Source organism: Cololabis saira, chromosome 19 (assembly GCF_033807715.1).
Source record: "Cololabis saira isolate AMF1-May2022 chromosome 19, fColSai1.1, whole genome shotgun sequence".
Classification (NCBI taxonomy): Eukaryota; Metazoa; Chordata; class Actinopteri; order Beloniformes; family Belonidae; genus Cololabis; species Cololabis saira.
The window spans coordinates 29,696,265-29,716,869 of record NC_084605.1 but is presented as its reverse complement, the minus strand read 5'-3'; the positions used below and the strand labels follow the sequence as shown (position 1 = coordinate 29,716,869).

At 40.3% G+C, this 20,605-nt stretch overlaps 2 protein-coding genes across 3 annotated transcripts in view; one reads left to right on the top strand and one right to left on the bottom strand.

Moving 5' to 3' along the window:
* Window positions 1–854: 854 nt before the first annotated feature.
* Window positions 855–2,638, bottom strand: LOC133419064 (clarin-3). The gene is made up of 3 exons (XM_061708080.1): window positions 2,286–2,638; window positions 1,766–1,954; window positions 855–1,639 (listed from the first exon to the last, which is right to left on the bottom strand). The coding sequence occupies exons 1-3, from the start codon at window positions 2,515–2,517 to the stop codon at window positions 1,362–1,364; spliced, it is 699 nt and encodes a 232-aa protein (XP_061564064.1). The 5' UTR covers window positions 2,518–2,638; the 3' UTR covers window positions 855–1,361.
* Window positions 2,639–3,917: 1,279 nt separating this feature from the next.
* Window positions 3,918–20,605, top strand: part of LOC133418883 (receptor-type tyrosine-protein phosphatase epsilon-like) — a 74,030-nt gene continuing 57,342 nt past the window's right edge. For both annotated transcript variants that reach the window (XM_061707761.1, XM_061707760.1), the window contains exon 1: window positions 3,918–4,003. The gene's annotated coding sequence lies outside the window, so the exon portion shown is untranslated. The remainder of the gene's footprint in view (window positions 4,004–20,605) is intronic.

Genomic DNA, 20,605 nt, shown 5'->3' with positions numbered 1-20,605 from the left:
TGTACCGTATCTTTATTAACTTTTACACCATATTCTAGTTGAATTATTGAAATAAGTTAACTTTTACACCATATTCTAGTTGAATTATGGAAATAAGTAACTTTTACACCATATTCTAGTTGAATTATTGAAATAAGTTAACTTTTACACCATATTCTAGTTGAATTATTGAAATAAATTAACTTTTACACCATATTCTAGTTGAATTATTGAAATAAATTAACTTTTACACCATATTCTAGTTGAATTATTGAAATAAATTAACTTTTACACCATATTCTAGTTGAATTATTGAAATAAATTAACCTTTACATCATATTCTAGTTGAATTATTGAAATAAATTAACTTTTACACCATATTCTAGTTGAATTATTGAAATAAATTAACTTTTACACCATATTCTAGTTGAATTATTGAAATAAATTAACTTTTACACCATATTCTAGTTGAATTATTGAAATAAATTAACTTTTACACCATATTCTTCACCTGTAGGCTATATTCTACATCTGGGCTGATGTGGACGTACATAGCATAGGAGGATATTTCAGCTGCTAGTATGGTTGTCTGTCTGTACAGTCATGCAAGTTCAATGCTATTAAAGCACTTTAAAATTCAAATCAAAGCATTTAGTTTTTTCATATAAAATAAACACATTTTTATTCAGTTTAGAAGTTTTGGGGCTTTTTTTTTTGGCTCCTGCACTGCTGAAATCAGGGCGTCCCTTATTTCTATTTCTGAAAGGTGGCAACCCTAGCTGTATTGCTCCCTCCATGAGATGCAGGTTAGATGATAACTACTTTGCTGCCCGTCGCTTATTTGACAAAAATATACCAGAAGTCTTCTCAAAATATTATTACACTTATATAAAGTGACTGGTGACAGATACATCTTTTATTCCCACGTGAAGCATTTTTCAGGCACAGACTTCATACACTGAAGCGTGTCTTTGCATTTACATCATGTGAACGACAGGGGGCAGCAGACGCCAGTGGACCTTTTTTTCCTCCATTGTGAAACGTAATCATTAGATCGATGTTAATGTTATAATATCAAACCAAGAAGCGTTACATTGCTCATATACAGAATAAATAGAATAAGAAGAAGGTGAATTTGATTTTAAAAAGCCATGAACTAAAACTGATTTGTGTCTGAATGTTTTTCCCAAATCCTGTTAAAATGGCTAAGCTGTTGATCATGATGTGACAACATTAATTTAAAACATGCTATATGAAGGTATGTTAGGTCAAATCTCCATACTAAATGCTACACAGCCATACATTCCACAGTAATAAGTTTCTTCAGAAAGTCTTGAGTACTCTTGTCAGTGTGAATGACTGACTCTACTGTTGCCATGACACTAATACATTATGATGTCCTTGGGAGCATCCTCTGTAGGCCTCTCCTGCTCTCGCCGGCGGGTGTAGGCCGCATGGTCATATATGTAGATCAAGCCAATGGCCAACAGAGACAGCGCCGTGTAGGGGATGACCAGGTAATATCCAAGTTTCATCTCGGAAGACTCTTTCAGCAGGACTACTGAAATACCGGGGATGAAGCCGGTAACCAAATCCTCTGCCATCTTGGTCACATTAAGGTTCAGCACGAATATGATGAGGACCACCACAGACACACATGCTGCGGAAAGAAAAATACAATTACTGCTGCTGCAAATCAGAGAGCGACAGAATTCATCTCCCAGCATCAATGCAAGCGGCACAGATGTTTCCACCTGTGTTGCTTGTTGGGAGGATCCTCGCTTACCGCTGATAGAGCTGCAGGTGTAGATTCCAACAGGGCCCATGTAGGTCTCATATGGGTTGCTGACACTGTTGTAGAGGGAGATGAGGATGCTGCAGGCAGAAAACACCATGCACAGGACCAACAGGCACACAACCAATCCATGCAGGATTAGAGAAGCAACTTCTTCTCCTTCCGCCAACGTAGGAACCACTGCACACACATAGTCACAAACACGGTTATACAGTATTGTGGTTATATAAGATGTCCCAACTTACATGTGTCTCATATCTTTAAATGATCTGTGTGTTCAAGTATGAGTATTTGAAAACACCTGCCTATTCACATATGCATCACTGGAAAAAAGATAAATAATCTAGCTGCTTTAGCCATAAACATAACCTTTTTTTCTTAACAGAGAAACAAATGCTCCTATTGATGCAGTTAAACGGTGTGTAGTGTTACTTTGAAGCAGGAAATCTTACACACAGATATTTTGAAACCTGAAAAGTGCACAGAAGAGACTGATTCATGTAAAGATTACCTTCAAATGTGTCTGTACTTCCAAAACCGGGACAGGATTCTCTCTTTAATAACCCTTTAAAAAGGCCCAAATCGATCGTCGCACTTCCATTATATAAGTCACTCTCAGACCTGGCACACTTCATGGTCGTATAGGACCACTGTTGGGACATGGCGTACCCCAAAATTCCAATACCTATGGCAGTAGCCAGTGCACTGGACATGAAATACAGAGTCTTCGATGTGGATGGCATTATTGCTTATTCTTGTTGGTCAAATGGAAATCCAAGCGTCTCTTCTGTAAAACAACAGATGCAGTCTTAGATCCTCTGAAGGTCCTGTCTGAGTGTACGTCTCCTGGGTGGAGTGAAATGGTCATAAAATCTCCTGTTTACGACTGTGAACTTTGGCATGACGGGAAAGGAAAGGCCTGGTTGTCATAGCAGGGACATTGCTTTCCCTCTAAACACGATAGCTTACTCAAGTCTGGTGTCAGACCGTACAAGAAAATCAGACCGCGTGTCTAATTGTGAAGTGACAATTCTGTTTTGAAGAGCTGCCACCAGCAGTGGATGCTGGAAGGGGCCAGTTTAACTCAGTTTAACTTTAAGGCATATTTCAAAAAGGTTGTAGTTCCTCTGGTGCACCTTGAGGGATCAATGCTTCAAATCTTGGATTCAAAGTCCTGCTCTTGATATTGTTGGGCTGTAAAGTTGATAATAAAACTCCCCAACTTAATCATTTACATTGCTTTAAAAAGTCATTGGAGGAGGAATGATAATCTCACATGAGTGTCATCGATGAGGCACTAAGAGCAGAGGAAACAGTTGGTATAAATAGAAAAAGGGCATAGTTTTAGGGCATAATAAAAATATAAAAACTGCGATAAGTAATGAGGACAGAGAGAAAAAACGTACACCCATCTATCGGTACCCATTTATGTTTGTTACGGAAAACTAACAAACACAACCTGTCATGCAGTGTAAGTTTCCTGGTTGGTTTTAGTGATTTATGGCACAAAATGAAGTGGCTCTATCAGAGATTACAGGAAGAGAGTGTGTTTTTTTCCTCGCCACCAGTGAAGCTATAAAAAAATCAGGGACACCTGGTGTTTCTGTTAAAAAGAGATAAGAAAAGAGAAGCATATGATCTTTTTTATTTATTTTTTTATTTATTTTTTTTATTTTTTATTATTATTAATTTATGTTATTTGTGAAAGGGGCAGATCAGATAAGATTCTTCTTCTTTCTGCTCCCTTTTCATTCATAAGTTAGGAACATTTGTATTTGTGTTTGTATTAAATTGTTTTGTTTTTTTAATGAAATAAAGAATAAAAGGAAAAATGAAAATGAAAATCTGCTATTTTATTGGGATAATTCCCCATCACTTCATCAAAAGACTCACATCCTTCTTTATTATAATTATATTTGTTTATAATATAAAAAGTGATTTTTTTCTTCTTTTTTGGGAGTCAGAGTTGAGAAGATTCAGGAAAACTGCACATTGAAGCGACTCAATGAGATAAAGACAAGCATGCAGCGTGTTTTGAGGAGGGTTTCCTGCTGTAATGAGGCTGGTGACCAGCTGATGTCTCCCTCTCTTCACCTCACACTGTCTCACATGCATTTTCTCTGGTGTTGGAGTCACTCCTCCCTCCCGGTGACAGGCGGCAACACTGAAGCCTCGCCTCGCCTTTTCCAAGTCAATCTGCTGACAGGATTTAATATTGATGCCGCAAAGGTGAGCAATATTACTTCATTTCACCTCACTTTGCCTTTTTGACATCCACCTTGACATGAATGGAGCGAGCGGGGGCGTCAGGTCCGTGTGTGTCAGATCCAGCCTGTCCTACCTGTCCGTTACGCACAGCAACGCGTGCTGGAGATTTCTTTTCCCTTCCCGTACGTGAAACCCCCCGTTTCACGTGCGCATGCTGATTTAACATGTCATTTAATATATCTGCCGTTAAAGACCAGTTCTTAATCGTATATGCTTCCAGCGCTTTTGCTTTCGGCGACGACTTTCACTAAACCACGGTGCGTCAAAGTAGGTTAATGGATCACGCGTTTGGAGTTTTGTTCCGATCCCCCCTCTGGCTCCCCATGTTTACCATTTCTGTCTGTGTTCTGCTTCTATCACGATAAAAAAAAGCATGTTCTTTTTCATATTTGGTGTTTATGTGCTGCAGATGAGCCAGTTCCAACATGTCGGTGTTATATTTGTACTATCATGATGGATCTGCTGAGTGTCAGGTGTTTGGTGTACGCCTTGAAATGCATGCTCTTTTAATATTTGGTTGATTGATGTCATGAGTTTCCCTGCTTCTTTTTTTCCCCACTCAAAAAAAAAAACCCCAACAAGGGCTGGAAATGTATTAATCACTATATAGGACATGAATCCCTTCAGGCAAGGTCTCTTCCAGGAAAGGTCTGAGGTCAGGGTCAGCACCAAATCTGCATCTTTGTTGCAGAATGCTGGTTGACAGGGATAGATCATACTCTACTAATCTTTCTTATCAGGTCATGAAAATATAATCAGCTCCAGTCACCTTTCTAAAATTGACACTAATGACACTTACTCCTAAACAAACTTCATGAGAGAAAATAAATCTGCACACTCTTTCTCAGGGGCGTCAATTGGGTATGCCAAGGTATGGCAGCCGCCACACCTTGGCTTCAGGGGTTAAATGTAAGTGTTTGTTTTTTTAAATACATTTATGGAATTACTCTGTGTCTCTTTGTATTGATTGTTATATTACTTAATACATATAGAATAACTACAAATGCAAATCAGAACAACATGATTTCACTAGTTATTATACACTGCAAAAACTCAAAATCTTAACAAGAATATTTGTCTTATTTCTAGTTAAAATGTCAAATTTTTTGTTAAAAAAAAAAATCTCATTACATTTAAGACAAGACTCAAAAACAACCATTTTCACCTGTGTCAAGTAGATTTTCACTTAAAATAAGTAGAAAAATCTGCCAATGGAACAAGATTGTTTTGCTTGTAATGAGAATATAAATCTTGTCCCACTGGCAGATTTTTCTACTTATTTCAAGTGAAAATTTACTTGAAACAGGTGAAAATGGTCAAATAACAAGTTATTTTTCTGGTAATGACTCTTGTTTTAAGTGTAATGAGATTTTTTGACCAAAAATTAGACATTCTAACTAGAAATAAGACAAATATTCCTGGTAAGATTTTGAGTTTTTGCAGTGAGCGAGACTGCATTTGGAAAAGTTTCAATTTTCTTGACCACACAGATAAGCTACATAGACTTCTGTGATGAGTATTTGCTGGACGTGTTGATTGATACTCTAGTTAAGTTCTGTGACTCATAACCTTGCCATACCTTAGCTTCCACTGAATTGACGCCACTGCTCTTTCTGTCAGATGTTTTATTCGGTCCACATTCTCCTTGTATGGAAACATTCTTGGGATTGAAAGCAGTTGTGTTGATTCATTTTTGAGCGTTACATGACTCGACACGGAGGTAAGCTCATTATTGCCAAACAGAGATGTTGCTAAATTACTTTTAATAAATCTGTTAGTCGGGCTGACAGGCAGGCCGAGCGAGGCCGCCTCCAGAATTGGCTAATGAGAAAAGAAAGCACGCCTTAGATTGGTAGAGGTTAACCGACTTTCTTAATAAATTAGAGTAATTAGAGTAAAAAAAAGGACCTTCTGAGAGATGAAGACGATCAGGGCAAAAATCAAACCTGCTTTCGTAGTCTGCTTCCATCAAAAAAAACGAGACACAAGATTTGTTTTCTTCAAATTTTCCACGATGAATATTTAGTCTTCTGAGAGTTCTGTTTCTTCCACAGCAATTTACTCGCCCTGTTCATCATGTGCTCTGAGTCTGAGGAATGAGAATATGCAAATGTCATCTGCATTTAAATGTTTCGCATTGCTGCAGTTCACCGGAGGAATAAAGGTGAAGGATGCTTCATTTTTAATCTCATAATACAATGGTGCAGATAACTCACTGCATCTCTTCTTGACATACATTTAATTGCTGTTTAACGTTTCTAAGATGCTGCGCCTTCAGTTTTTAAATGCTTTAAAGTGGTACATTGGAAAGCTTTTGAAGTGCGTCAGCGCGTGGGTGGGCTGTGTGAAACAAACTTTCTGCATGTGGTGGGAAGGGACAACTTTTGAATACCTGAAGTCTCAAACTGCTTTTTGATACAAACCACAAATTGACAGTCCTTTTGTCCCCCCCCCCCCCCCCCCCCCAGCTTTCCCGCCCTCACTCTATCCTCCACAAGTCCTTGAAACACTTAAATTCAGACTTGGAGCTGCCACAGAGAGAGGACACTCTGCAGCAGCGCAAACACATGAACTGCGCTCTGCTTCAAGGTTTTCCAATCGCACACTTTTTCCCCACATAGGCTGAGCGGAGACTAATTTGTGTAAAGTTGTCATAATCAGGGATGAGCCTGGCCTGACCCAGAACGTGTCAGTTAGTTGGCAGATGAAGTAGTATTAGCCAGCGATGCAGACAGCCTCATAAATTAGGCATGGGAATTGTCATGGTGAGATCTTCTTTTTGATGTAAGGGCCATTTGTATTTGGCTTGTTTCTTCCTCCTTCCATGTCTTAGCAGAAGCTTGGTAAAGCGCATTAAGATGCAGAATGTTGCAACCTCAGGCTTGTTTGTGCTTGCGGCTAGCGCTGAAAGCAAATCTCGCAGTCTGCCTGTCGATGTTGGCACTGCGCATACATTATTTAATAATAATAAAAAAAACAGATTTTAAGTCATGCAGAGATGAGGAAATAAGGAATTAACCTCCTTTTAACCAGGGAATTGAACTGATAAACTGTGAATAAATTCCAAGTAGATGGGAGAGGGGTGTAGGAGTGTGTGTATTACACCAGAATAAACAAGATTGAAAAAAAAAAAGATTCATAACAAAAGCCTGGGAAGCAGAATAAGGGGTGTTTCAGCAATTATGGTTTCCTGCTTGGAGCCTTCAGAACGATGAAGCAGCTCAGTGAGTTCACATACCCTTTGTGTATGATCTGAGGAAACCACAGTAAACACATGGCCACCACAAGGACAGTCTACAGCTGTGCAAACTATTACAGTACCTGTCCTGTCTCTTTCCAGCACATGTCCACTCTCACCATGTCATCTGTTACACTCAGGCCCCTCACTGCTGAAAGGCAGGTGAAAGACATGGTAGTTTGTTTTTTTAACAATTTAACTTAAGTGCAGAGAAGAAGAAAAAAACAAAAAGAGAAAAGTGTAACGTGACCATCCTTTTAAAAAGGCACCGAATACTCAGGCAGGTATGATATTGCATACATCTTGAAGACTTTCTGCTTTCATTACGTCTCATCGCCTCCTGTCTGTTCATGTAATGCCACATGAGCTCTGTGAGGTTGAAATTGAGGTTCTGAGGTGTCCATGCCATCTGTTGCAGGACTTCTTGCTTTTTCCTGCCACGAAAGGGAGATCTTCATGACTCTGGGTAGATATTTAGGATGGTTGCCATGGGCTACATGCAAAGAGGGGCATGTCTTTCATCATTACACTACAAGATAAATGAGGATCAATGTTGAAAAAGTTGATCCTCCGATTCTCATATTAATTCCCCAAAATTGATTTGTATGTCTAAAGATTGTTTTTTTTATTAATACATATTCGCCCGGTGAATTTTAATCCCAGTAGTCACGTAATTTAATTCACGCAAGCACGTGGTGTAAAGCTATCAAACAATGAACATAACCACACAGTCATGTCAAAAATCATTTTTAAAAACACTCACCCAAATCGATATTGAATCGGATTGAATTAAGATTATAAATCTTAATAATTGGAATCAAATCGATTCTTGGCACTTGAATCGATCCACAGCCGTAATCTTAAAGGCATGTGTAACCATACCAAATGGGGGCAGCATATCATAATTAGCATCATAGTAGAGCGGTTATTCTATCAAATATTCCATCGATTAATCGAGTAATCGGATAAATTAAAGCCCAATTATAAATATACAATAGAAAACAAGACAGATCACTTAATAAAAACAACCAATTTGTTTCTTTTATAAGAACAATTGACATTTATTTACATATTATGCAAACTAGTAAACTGTTTGTTAAATTTTCCAATAAAAATTAATAAAATTATTTCAAACTTTACATTTCCTGGCACAGTCTGTACAACAAAACTGTTGACACACGTTATGAAAAGCGCGCCGCCGTCTTCTTCGGCTTTACAGGTCGCATACGTGTAAGCACATTGTGTCACACTAAAAAGAATCCATGCAAAACCTGAGCTTTAAATTTATTTTTTAATTAAACGAGGCTTCAAGGCAGAGGAGATTCCTCGATGATTTTTTGTAATCGAGTTACCCGAGGTATTCGAGGAATCGCTGCAGCCCTACATCACAGCATTATTGTAGCATATGAAAGCGCAATAGTTTCCCCTACTCACTCATCTAGAAGAAATGTTGTGCGTTCTGCATCACATTTTATTTGCTAATCATTGTCTTCTTTGGAGAAAGGAATGCCAACATTAATTTTTTTAAATGCTTTGACTTTTAGGTGTTTTTTTTTCCCTTTATGATGGGAGACATTGTGCAGCCCGACTTGGGTCACACATTACACGACCTGACAGCGACGCAATCACCCAGCTGGTCTCTGCAACTGGCAGATCGTAACTTTCTCTTCTTAATTTGAATGAACAAAGGTAAAGCTAATGCTACGATACGGCTACCTTGTCCTCTGTGATGCTGCAATTACTTTTGCATTAGGAATACACAATAGGTCATCAAATCGATTTAATATGGCACCCTGGAGAAAGTCAAGGACAGGAAGTGATAATTACGAAGACGCATCTACATCAGAGGTTATGTATTTAATGTGAATGACATCAGACTTGAGTGGTATTACCTTTTCTAAATGCCTTGAGGGAGTAGGGGGTTTGTTGGTAGTTTGACAGAAAGTTTCATCGAATTCAATCCATTTTTTGTAGCAACGGAGGTATTTATTTTCTGTTTTGTGGCTTTGTTCTGATCCCCCTGTGAGTCTGTTTCAGGTGTAAACCAGCAGCTCCGCTCGCGTGTTGTGAGTAAGAGAATGCCGCCCAGGAATGTAACGAGTGATGTCACTCCACAAGTAGTAATATAGTTGTACCCCCCAGGCAACACATATCTCTCTGTTGTTGGTGTGCCAGTCACATGAGCCTTACAAAGTACACCACAAAGCTGTAAGTGGGGAAGTTTTGGTACAATGCTCAAGTACCGTTTATGCTGTAATTCCAGATTCAGAATCATTTGATTTGAACATAAAGCCTCCTTCTGAATCTTTTTTTCTTTGTGGGTTGAATGAAAAGCAGGGTGGAGTCCAGAAAAGATAAATTCCATGTGCTTTGTGACCTTATTCACCTGAAACATGTTAACCTTTGGCATAAAACATGTTTCAGCCCACTTTAATTAACTGAATGAATGAGTTGGAAAAACAAATATTAGTTGGAATAACTCACATTATGGAAAACAGTGGCAGCCCCGAGGCTCCAAGCTCATTTGATATAACGTTGACAGTCCCAGCTGTTGTGATATCCTTAAAGGCTTCTTTTTGAGTTTGTGTTTGTATGTGCGTTAAATTGTTTTGAACTTTGATAATATTTGGATACAAAAAAAAGTAAAAAAGCTCCAAAATTGATCTAGAAAGTAGCTTGGAGTACAGACAGAGTGATTATCCTCCTCGGTTCTGCAGCACAATAAGCCCTGAAGCCTGGAGGGAGCTGCATCCGGGTCTCCCGCGGTCTTGTGACCTACCAGCCTCTGCACGTGCTGTCAGACAGTTTTATTCTGTGCAATACGTGCAATAACTTGCATCTTTTTTACTGAGGTAGTTATGTCAGATCATATTATTTTACCCCTCTGACATCAAATCCAAATGTGCTGTTTATACACATAAAGCGACTGGCTGCTGATCATTTCAAGATGATATGGAGATGGGTGTATCTGGTGGGGAGAAAAATCAAAACAAAACAAATGAATTAATGTGCCAGTAAAAGAGAGAGAAGAAACAACGGTTTGGCTGTGCCACTACAGCGGTTGTTGACATGGAGGAGTACAGAGCTTTATGAATAATGGATGCTAACTAAAGCAGCCCATTTCCTATTCCTTCTTTCAAGGTGGCTGCTGCAGAGGGACTTGTGTGTGATCATCATGTCAGTCCCTCAGTGCTTTCACTGCGCTTTCAATGATATAATTCAGTTGGAAATCTGTGAAATAGCCCCAATAAACATTTTCACACAAGTGACATGGGATAATTCAGGATGACTGCTCACGCATTTGATCCCAAACAGCCACTGTTGGTGTGCCAAACGAAATCATCCAGCCTGCTATGTTGTTCATTCAAAATACTTATGTAACTAGGTTTATTTGAATATGAGTGCTTCTGAATCTTGTGATGATTAGAGATGAACTTGTCGCCTGCCGTGACACAGATGAGCATTCATTCAGTGTCCAACCTGCTGCCAGTTTTTATGTGGAGCTTGAAAAGCATGCAAACTTCTGATTCTGGGAAGCCTTATAGAGTTGAAGCGTTGTTGAGACTGTGATGAGCGTGTGTAAATGAGTTGGATGAGCCGCCGAGTCTACAGTCAGGGGGTTAGCTGATACGCTCCGCATGCTGATAGATGTGTCGCAGGCAGGCGTCACAAAGCACTCACGTATACGATGATAGTCAGAGCTGCTCTGGATGATGTGAACAACCACGAGTGAAGGCATTCTGGATCATGCAGGATGTTTGAAACAAAATGGTGAACTAAAACTTATTGTCCTCCTGTCGTTGAGGGTGTATGTTCAGCTGCTGTTGTGTTGTGGTATCGTACGGCTATTTCTTTGAAACGGATAGGAAATGGTTTAGCCAAAACCACAGAGATAAAAGGATGGTCACATGTTTATGACTATAGACCAGTGATTCTCAACTGTTGGGTCGGCACCCAAAGTGGGCCGCCGGCCCGTCTTCAGTGGGTTGCGGGCCTTTTGCCCCAGATAAAAGTAAAGCCACATATCTGTGAGTCTTTTCAGAACTACAGGACTGTCTCAGAAAATTAGAATATTGTGATAAAGTCCTTTATTTTCTGTAATGCAAAAATGTCATACATTCTGGATTTATTACAAATCAACTGAAATATTGCAAGCCTTTTATTATTTTAATATTGCTGATCATGGCTTACAGCTTAAGAAAACTCCAACATCCTATCTCAAAATATTAGAATATTCTGGGAATCATAATATTAAAATGTAAGCCATAATCAGCAATATTAAAATAATAAAAGGCTTGCAATATTTCAGTTGATTTGTAATGAATCCAGAATGTATGACATTTTTGTTTTTTTAATTGCATTACAGAAAATAAAGGACTTTATCTCAATATTCTAATTTTCTGAGACAGTCCTGTACTTCTCAGTTTTCTCAGCATTTTTTTTCTTCAGATTTTTAGGAAAAATGCCAGCTGGGTCTGTTAGATATAGCTTTTGGTGAAATGTTTTATTTGTTATGTCAGTCTTATGTTTAAAGCTTGATTAAGTGTCTGAATAGTTTTGCTTGTACCGCGCTTGTTATACATCCAGTATACAGTATTTTTTTAATCTTTTTGGAACTACTTCTCATTGGTTGCACTATTTAGTTCACGTTTGTGCATAAACTTAATACTGTACGATCTGAAGTTTAAGCGTCACGGCTCGTCATTAGGGGGTGATGGTGGATCCTGGAGCCAGACCAGTTGAGAACCACTGCTGTCGGCCCCACCGATGCATCAAAGCTTGTGCTAAGACAGGTTCATGGGATTTTTAATTTACTTTTTTTTTGCCACCTCCATAAAAGATGACTCAGAGTTGAGCTATTTTTGTCATCTTTCAGTGCTGATTTTTTGCATCGTGATGGTTTTTAAATCAGCTCCATTGGGGTTTTAGCTTTTCTGCTGATATGGCAGAACATTTTACCATTTTCTCTGCACATCAATGGAAACTTCTTCTCCCACAGACATCCCCGATAAGCCCTCTTGATCCTCTTGCTGCCATTTGCTTGCTCTACATTAGTTGATGCAGGCCGATAAACTTCATCAGCAGATAAGTGTTCTTCACACTCTTTTTTTTTTCATGTCTTATTTGTTTATTTTCCAATGACAGCCAAATTACAGAGTTTACCAAAGAAACTATAGATAATCAGCTGTAGGGAGATTTTTGCAGGGGTTATAATGATACAGTGGCTGAAGATGGTTAGAGGTTCTAGGTATTGAATAAGCAATCAAAGATGAGCTTAAAAGACAGCAAATTGATTATGAACTCAAGGTCAACTACAGGTGGTTTGGGTGTACTTACTGACAGAGTTGATGTCAGTTATGCAAGGTTACGGTACGCTGCCAATGTTACTGGTCCTGTCCATGATCTGCCCATATGATGAGAGCTTCATTATGGCATCATGGCAGTTTGGCCTCGTCTTTGGGATTCCATCCGTTTGGGGTTAATGAGGTACTATTAGCATTCCTAGCTAATAAATCACTCCGGGAAGACATTAAAGAGTATGTACTAAAGTATTTTTAGTATATTTCTCTTTGCTTTGCATAGACCAAATAAAACAGGCCTTGTCGTTGCAGGCAGAGGACATTTGGCTGCAACATTTGTTGCAGAAGAGGAGAGGCAAATAGAGAGGGGTCGTCAGTAATCATTTTTAACTGTGTGTGTTGTATGTGTTCTGTCATGTTAGCAGTTTGTGAGTCATATGTTTGCCAGTCGCACCTGATTCAGTGGTGTTTCTAAAACCTAAATGGAAACAAGCTTTTTGAGAAAGCCAAAACTTACTTCAACTGAACATAAGATCAGTTTGTTTTTTTCCCTTAAAAATTCTCTCTCAATCAAGCTTTTTTAATGGGCAACTAAAACATATGTGCACCTAAAATATTTGTCCAAAATCAAACTGATATTGTTCTACAAAATACATAAAAATGGACTGAATAAAAATGAATATCTGAATTGCTGTTGTCCTTCTGTGGCTGGAAAAAACCCATTTACGATGCAATAATAGCAGTAAAATCTGTGTGAGAGGATGTTGCCAGTGGACATAAAGCTTGTTCTAGCTCATTTTTCGTTAGGACTTAAAAATCTAATATCTTTAGTTTACAAAGACTCGTCTGTCATAGGTTGACACTGTCGCTACAACATGTATCCATTCATTTTATGGAGGGCAAACCTGCAACACTGATCAAAGATAATGTTCCGGATGTAAACTGTCAATGATATTCTCATATATCACAGATGAAAAGTCCTTGGCATTTGATTAAGTACATTATAATACTCTTCAAACAAGTTAGACGTCTCGGTTTATAGCTCTGCACAGTTTATAGTGTTATTGCACACATTTCCATCAGAATATAAATCAGCGGTAGGAGGGGGTGTCATCAATAATAAATCTGAGTGGAGGGTATTACCGTACATGCCTGGTGCTCGAGAGAAAGATTGAATTGATTCATTCATGTAAGAAAACACAACTGTGTCACACCGACCTTCATCCATGGAGATGTTATCTACGCGCGTTGTGGAACATTTTGACTTTGCAGCCAAGTGTTATGAATGAAAACCACGTGCTTGCTCTCTTTTCGTCATGTCCAAGGTTTTAAAGCAAACAAACATAAACTGTGCTGCACTGTATTTTGCTAACCATGTCAGCATTTGGTCATACAATATGTTCTCCCACTGGGAAGGCCCGCTGTTGACAATAACACTCCTCGAAATGCTGCCAAAGCCTTCTTTTTTTGTGCTCAGCCAGATATAATTCCAGATCCATGCCATTCAATTACAGTGATGGTGCATTTGCTTATCATCTGCTGCTTTGATGCCAGCACAGATACAAAAATGAAGCCAGTGACAGGAAAATAGTGAACAATAGGTATATGTTCCACTTGATAGTATTATTAGGGCCCGAGCACCTTCAGTGCGAAGGCCCTATTGTATCTGTAGGAATTTTTTTTCTTTCTTTTTCTTCTGACGAAAGGAGGGCCTTTTTGCCCCCCTAAACGTGCCCAAAAAGTCACCAAATTTTGCATGCAAGTCAGGCCTGGCGAAAAATTAGATATTTAATGGTTTACATTAATGGGCGTGGCAAAATGGCTCAACAGCGCCCCCCGGAAAACTTTGTGACTCAAGCCCCACAATACGGTTTGACGTACATGCACGAAAATCGGTACACACCTGTATCATGGGACAACTTAAAGAAAAGTGTCTTGGAGTCATGCCCGAAACCGAACAGGAAGTCGGCCATTTTGAATTAATCGTGTCACTTTGGCGCAATTTATGCCATTCCTTCGGCAGTTAATTCAGCCCGAACCGTAATGTGCACCCAGGTGTGTTATACATCAAAATGTGCGTCTCCCTCCTGCGACCACACCCATTACTTTTCTCTTTCAAAAGCGTTACCGTGGCGACGCTAGACGCCAAAAAGCGCGCCGACCCTTCATCTGATTGGTTCAGACAGAAAAAACTTTGCGCCTCAAGCCCCATAATACGGTTTGACGTACATGAACGGAAATTGGTACACTCCTGTATCATGTCGCAACTAAAAGAAAAGTCTCTTGGCGCCATGGCCGAAACCGAACAGGAAGTCGGCCATTTTGAACATTCTGAATTAATTGCGTAATTTTGGAGCAATATATGCCATTCCTTCGAGAGTTAATTCAGCCCGAACCGTAACATGCACCCAGATGTGTTATACATCAAAATGTGCGTCTTTATCCTGCGACTACACGCATTACTTTTCTCTTTCAAAAGTGTTACCGTGGCGACGCTAGACGCCAACAAGCGCACCCCCCCCTTCATCTGATTGGTCCATATTTGATAGTTCCCCAAAAGGCACCAAATTTGGCATGCAAGCCAGGCCTGGCGATAAATTTGATATTTCATGGTTTGCATTAATGGGCGTGGCAAAATGGCTCAACAGCGCCCCCCGGAAAACTTTGTGCCTCAAGCCCCACAATACGGTTTGACGTACATGCACGAAAATCGCTACACACCTGCATCATGTCGCAACTTAAATAAAAGTCTCTTGGAGCCATGGCCGAAACCGAACAGGATGTCGGCCATTTTGAATAAATTGTGTCATTTTGGCGAAATCTATGCCATTCCTTCGGCAGTTAATTCAGCCCGAACCGTAACGTGCACCCAGGTGTGTTATACATCAAAATGTGTGTCTACATCCTGCGACACCACGCATTACTTTTCTCTTTCAAAAGTGTTACCGTGGCGACGCTAGACGCCAAAAGGCGCGCCCCCCCTTCATGTGATTGGTCCATATTTGATAGTTCTCCAAAAGTCACCAAATTTTGCATGCAAGCCAGACTTGGCGATAAATTTGATATTTCATGGTTTGCATTAATGGGCGTGGCCTAACGGCTCAACAGTGCCCCCTAGAATACTTTTATCTGCCATAACTTTTGAATGGTTTGACATAGGAAGTTGTGGGTGGTGTCATGGGACTTTGTACTGAGTTCTTAAGCTTCGTTGGCCTTAATTAGCCCCGCCCCTTCTTCTGATTGGTTGTCCCGATTTTCTGCTATAACTTTTTAATGGTTTGACATAGGAAGTCGTGGGTGGTGTCATGGGACTTTGTACTGAGTTCTTAAGCTTCGTTGGCCTTAATTAGCACCGCCCCTTCTTCTGATTTGTTGTCCCGATTTTCTGCTATAACTTTGGAATGGTTTAACATAGAGAGTCGTGGGTGGTTTCATCAGATTCTGTATGGAGTCCTTGACCTTCATTGGCCTGAATTAGCCCCGCCCCTTCTTGTCATTGGTTGTCCCTTTTTTCTGCTATAACATTTTAATTGTTTGACATAGGAAGTCGTGGGTGGTGTCATGGGACTCTGTAATGAGTCCTTAAGCTTAGTTGGCCTTAATTAGCCCCGCCCCTTCTTCTGATTGGTTGTCCCTTTTTTCTGCTATAACTTTTGAATGGTTTGACATAGGAAGTCGTGGCTGGTGTCTTTTCTGATATGCTTATGGGGGCGGTGGCCGTGAGTGCGAGGGCCCGTTCATCGCTGCTTGCAGCTTTAATTATTATTATTATTATTATTATTATTATTATTATTAGTAGTAGTAGTAGTAGTAGTAGTAGTAGTAGTAGTAGTAGTAGTAGTAGTAGTAATGGATGAGGCTTATGTAGCTTTTTTAAAATCTGACGCAAATTTGATGTTAACATTGAAAGTATGGGACATGCTTTCGTACAAATATCATAGGAATAGAGTGAAAAAGCTATTTTTATTAAGCTAAATGTATTATGGTCACTGATATAACATCACAGGTGTGCTTTTTCCACTGTGACTGTTGTGGGTTTCATAACGCAATTAAATCATCAAAGCAAATGTCAACTACAGAATTGCTAAGCGTATTGCTAAGATGATGCAGCTAACTTAACTCACCTGAACATATGCAGTCAAACACAGAAAATTATGTTTTTTTAACAAATTGTTCATAATGTTAAGTGTTAATAGGAAAAAAAGTCTATTGCAAAATCCAATTTTGTTACCCTTTTATTTGTTTCTTTTTAATGCAATTGTGGGCCATGGCAGTGTTACTGTCTATTTACATTTATAGACTTGACTTGTTGATATATCTATGAAATATAGTAAGAAATGCCCACATCAAGAGTCTAAACGACTGTGTTTTGTCAAACTAATTCAAGATGGATGGAATGATAGAAAATAGTATCTTTGCCTCAAAAGAATGACTCAAAATATAAACTGATTATCCAAAACAATTGTTTTGACTTTTTTTTTCCCCAGGTAAAGTTAAAAACCAATCTTTATTTAAATCTGAAACAGTAACATGACATGGTATCATCACAAACTTTGACCCAATCTGCTTTTATTCGGAAGAAATCTGGCGCAACGAGCAGCGGGAGTTACTCTAAAAGATTGCCCATTAAAATGAGTAGCCATGAAAAGAGCTGCATCCGGTTCCAGCGCCGCCAGCTTGGACGTAAAGGAAGTGGTGCCGGTTTACAGCGGGACAATTAACAGCTTCACACGTCTTGGAGATGTAGTGCCGGAGCTACAAGTGGTGGAGATAACTGAGCAAAAACTGAACAGATTTTACACAGAGAGAGACAGCAGTGTGGAATAACGGGGAGCATGCTTTTTTTGTCTCTTTTTCTCTGCTGCTGAGAGAAGAGCAGGGCTTTAAAGAGAACGAGGTTACAGATCGAGGTAATCATAATAATGATGTGTCCCAGCGCTGAATATCACATTGTGTAGTTTCGTAGGCCCGGCCTCGTCTAGTGGGCGGCTGTTCTCATAAACATCTATTTCATTCCTGCTAAACTCCACCTCTTTCTTCTCCTGATTATTAGACAGAAGACACTTTTACATTACGGAGTCTGTATTTTAATGCCGGATGGCCTTTGAACAGACACCAGTTTGTCATCCTGCATCATCGCTGCTGTAGAAGACGCGCTGGATTCGCTCCCTCATGTGTCCCTGTTGTTCCTGTTATTTTTAATTGCACAACTCCCTGCTCATGTGGTCACACATTGTTGTCATAAATCTGTGTCACACTCGTCTTTTAGTTGGCTGGGACGGCCCTGATAATACGTTTCTGGGGTATTGCACACACTGAAGTCATCTGTAATTTGCTTCCTTCCTTCCTTTTTGCTTGAAGAGTCGCCCCTTGACTGTACTGTACTGTATACTGTTGTTTTGACACTCTTAAGCAGTCAAGTGGGACGCATGAGTGATATTAAAGGCAAAAAAAATATGGCCTGGGAGTGTGAGTATCAACAAGGAGACAGGAAGGGATTTGATCATCAGATCTGCTGTCCCTGGGGAGGGAGAACGCCTTCCTCTGAGCACACTTAGACACTCCCTCATTTTCGCCTGAGATGAACCAGTAGATGCACGACCTCTGGCTTTGTTTGACTTTACGGCCAAACAGGTTTGTTTTATGTCCCTGGTGTCTATATGAAGGCATGTGTGCATTCTGTTGTGTCCAGTGAAGCATTTTAAAACCAATCCGGCACTTGGCCACAGCGCTCTGAGCCATCTGAGCCTGTCTTGACTTGGATGAACTACAAGAGGAAATAAATGAAAGGCTTTGTGTTATTACCAAGGCATTACAGTACTATCACTTCCAGCAGCTGGAGCTCTGCAGGGTTACTAGTTAGCCGCTTAGTTAGCCGGAGAAATGCCTCCATGGTGAAAAAAAAAGAACAAAAATGTGTCGGGATTCCCCGTCATCATGTTTAGACTGAGCGGCACACGCTCTCCCAAGTGCGGACTCACCAGCGAGCATTTGGTCTTTCAGCGCTGTGCGCTTCTTTTCTTCTTCTTGAAAACAGCCAGAACTCCCACATCTCTGCTTGATTGTTTTCATTATCTGCCAGTGGGAGCACGATACCGCTGGGTGCCACTACGGCTGTCACTGATGAGCTCCAAAAATACGATAGAGGTGAAGCGGAGGGTTCACCCGCCTGCTTGATGCTTATCATTTCTGTGTGGAGTCTGGTACATGCTTCAGGCCGCGCATCTCCCTGCATTCCTCTGCCTGTAATCGCTTATTGTCATAAACTCTGTAAGGGGGGGGTGAGGGGGGGGGGGGGGGGAGCAGTTTGGGGGAAATGAAAAGAAAGGGGGCAGAGGGAGAGGAAGTAGGGTGTGGATGTATATATTTCAGTTCAAGCTACAACCACAAGCAAGCGGGAAAGATGGAAGACGTACTATATAAATAACACGGTCACTGGTGTAAAAATGCGTCCCCCGTAATGAAGAGGGATTCTTAACACATCTTTCATTTGCATGTGTCCAATTAGGTTTCCTTCAGATCCTGCCGGGGTAGTGGCGGCAGGAAGAGGGGGCTGCTGCTTGGATCTTTTCTCCGAGAGCATGCAGTGTCTGCCAGGGATGGCAGGGATGCGCCAGCGTGCTCGCATTTGATTACTTCAGCAAATCTGTTTGGGTTTTTTTTTTTTTTTTTTTTGCAGTACGGAGCCCCTAAAGGCAGAGCCGCCTGGGAGATTTGCGAGGCCCTGTGCGAAATGGCCGGGGGGGGCCCTCGCGCGTGAGCGTAGTGAGCGCGCCCGGAATTTTTGGGTTTTTTCGGGTCGGATCGGGTGTCTATATGCGCAATTTTAACTCTCCAATTAGCAAAATACTGGATACCTTCCCCTGCCTCATCGTCATCTGGGCTTGCCTCGACGCGGGCCTCCACGGCTGCTTGAGACCCGGTCGGATCGGTGATTTTTGTAACAAATTTATCAAACAAGCCTTTCAGAGAGGCATTAAACTCTTCAATTTTCTTTAGTTTTTTTCTTCTTTCATCCCCTGATGGAAATTTCCTGAATCTGTCTCGTTCTCTCGACATTGTGTGACAGTTTGTTCCAACTCCCCCCGTCCGGATCAGAGCAGCTTGTGTCTGCGCTTGGTCTGACGCAGTTGTATTGAACAACAGACACGCGCATCATTGCACATATATTTATTTATATGTACAGACTAGTACACATTTAGGTCTGTAATGGAACGTGACTGTTGATATTTATAAGGGAAAAAACGAAAAAAAAAACGGCCCCATAGCGCGAGGCCCCGTGCGGTCGCACATTTCGCACACCCCTAGCGGCGGCCCTGCCTAAAGGGACATGGATTTTTATTTTTTTATATAGTTTTACGTGCGCACGTGAAACATTTAAGTGAGCACGTAAAGTTGTTTACGTGAGCACGTAAAACGTTTATGCACTCACTAAAAAGTATTTGAGTGACAAAATTCTTTTATGGCAATTCATTTATGGCACCTATCAGGCTTGAAAGCAAAACATGCTTTTGCAACTGATTCCAGTCTTCAGATTTGTATATCTTCTGTTGGCTCTGTAGGCCAACAGAAAGTAAAACAGCCTGAAGAAAAACAGATTTAAATGTTATCTGCACTTGTACATTGCATTTTTCATCTGGAGTAAATCACTAGACTGGTTTCAGCTCTCAGAATCCTCCTCAGAGTTATGGTTATCTCAGTGTCCAACGTGTTCAGCGTATCTTGATCCACTTCAAACCCCAAGGAGAAGTGTTGTTATGTTACCTTTCTAGAAAGGAGGGACATGATGCATTTCACATGAATACCTCAGTCAAAAGAGCTCTTGGTCACCTCCCACCTCGTCATGTAGTGGTGGTTTTTAAGAAAAGTGGATGATTTAAACAAGTTGTATTACCTTTTCAAACATAGTATTTTATACAAACCGTAACCAAGACATCCTGTTCTCTAAATCTAGTAAATAACAGACCGGAAAAATAAAAAGCACTGGTGCCACAAGGGGCTGTGTTGTGTGTTCAGGGAAAAATA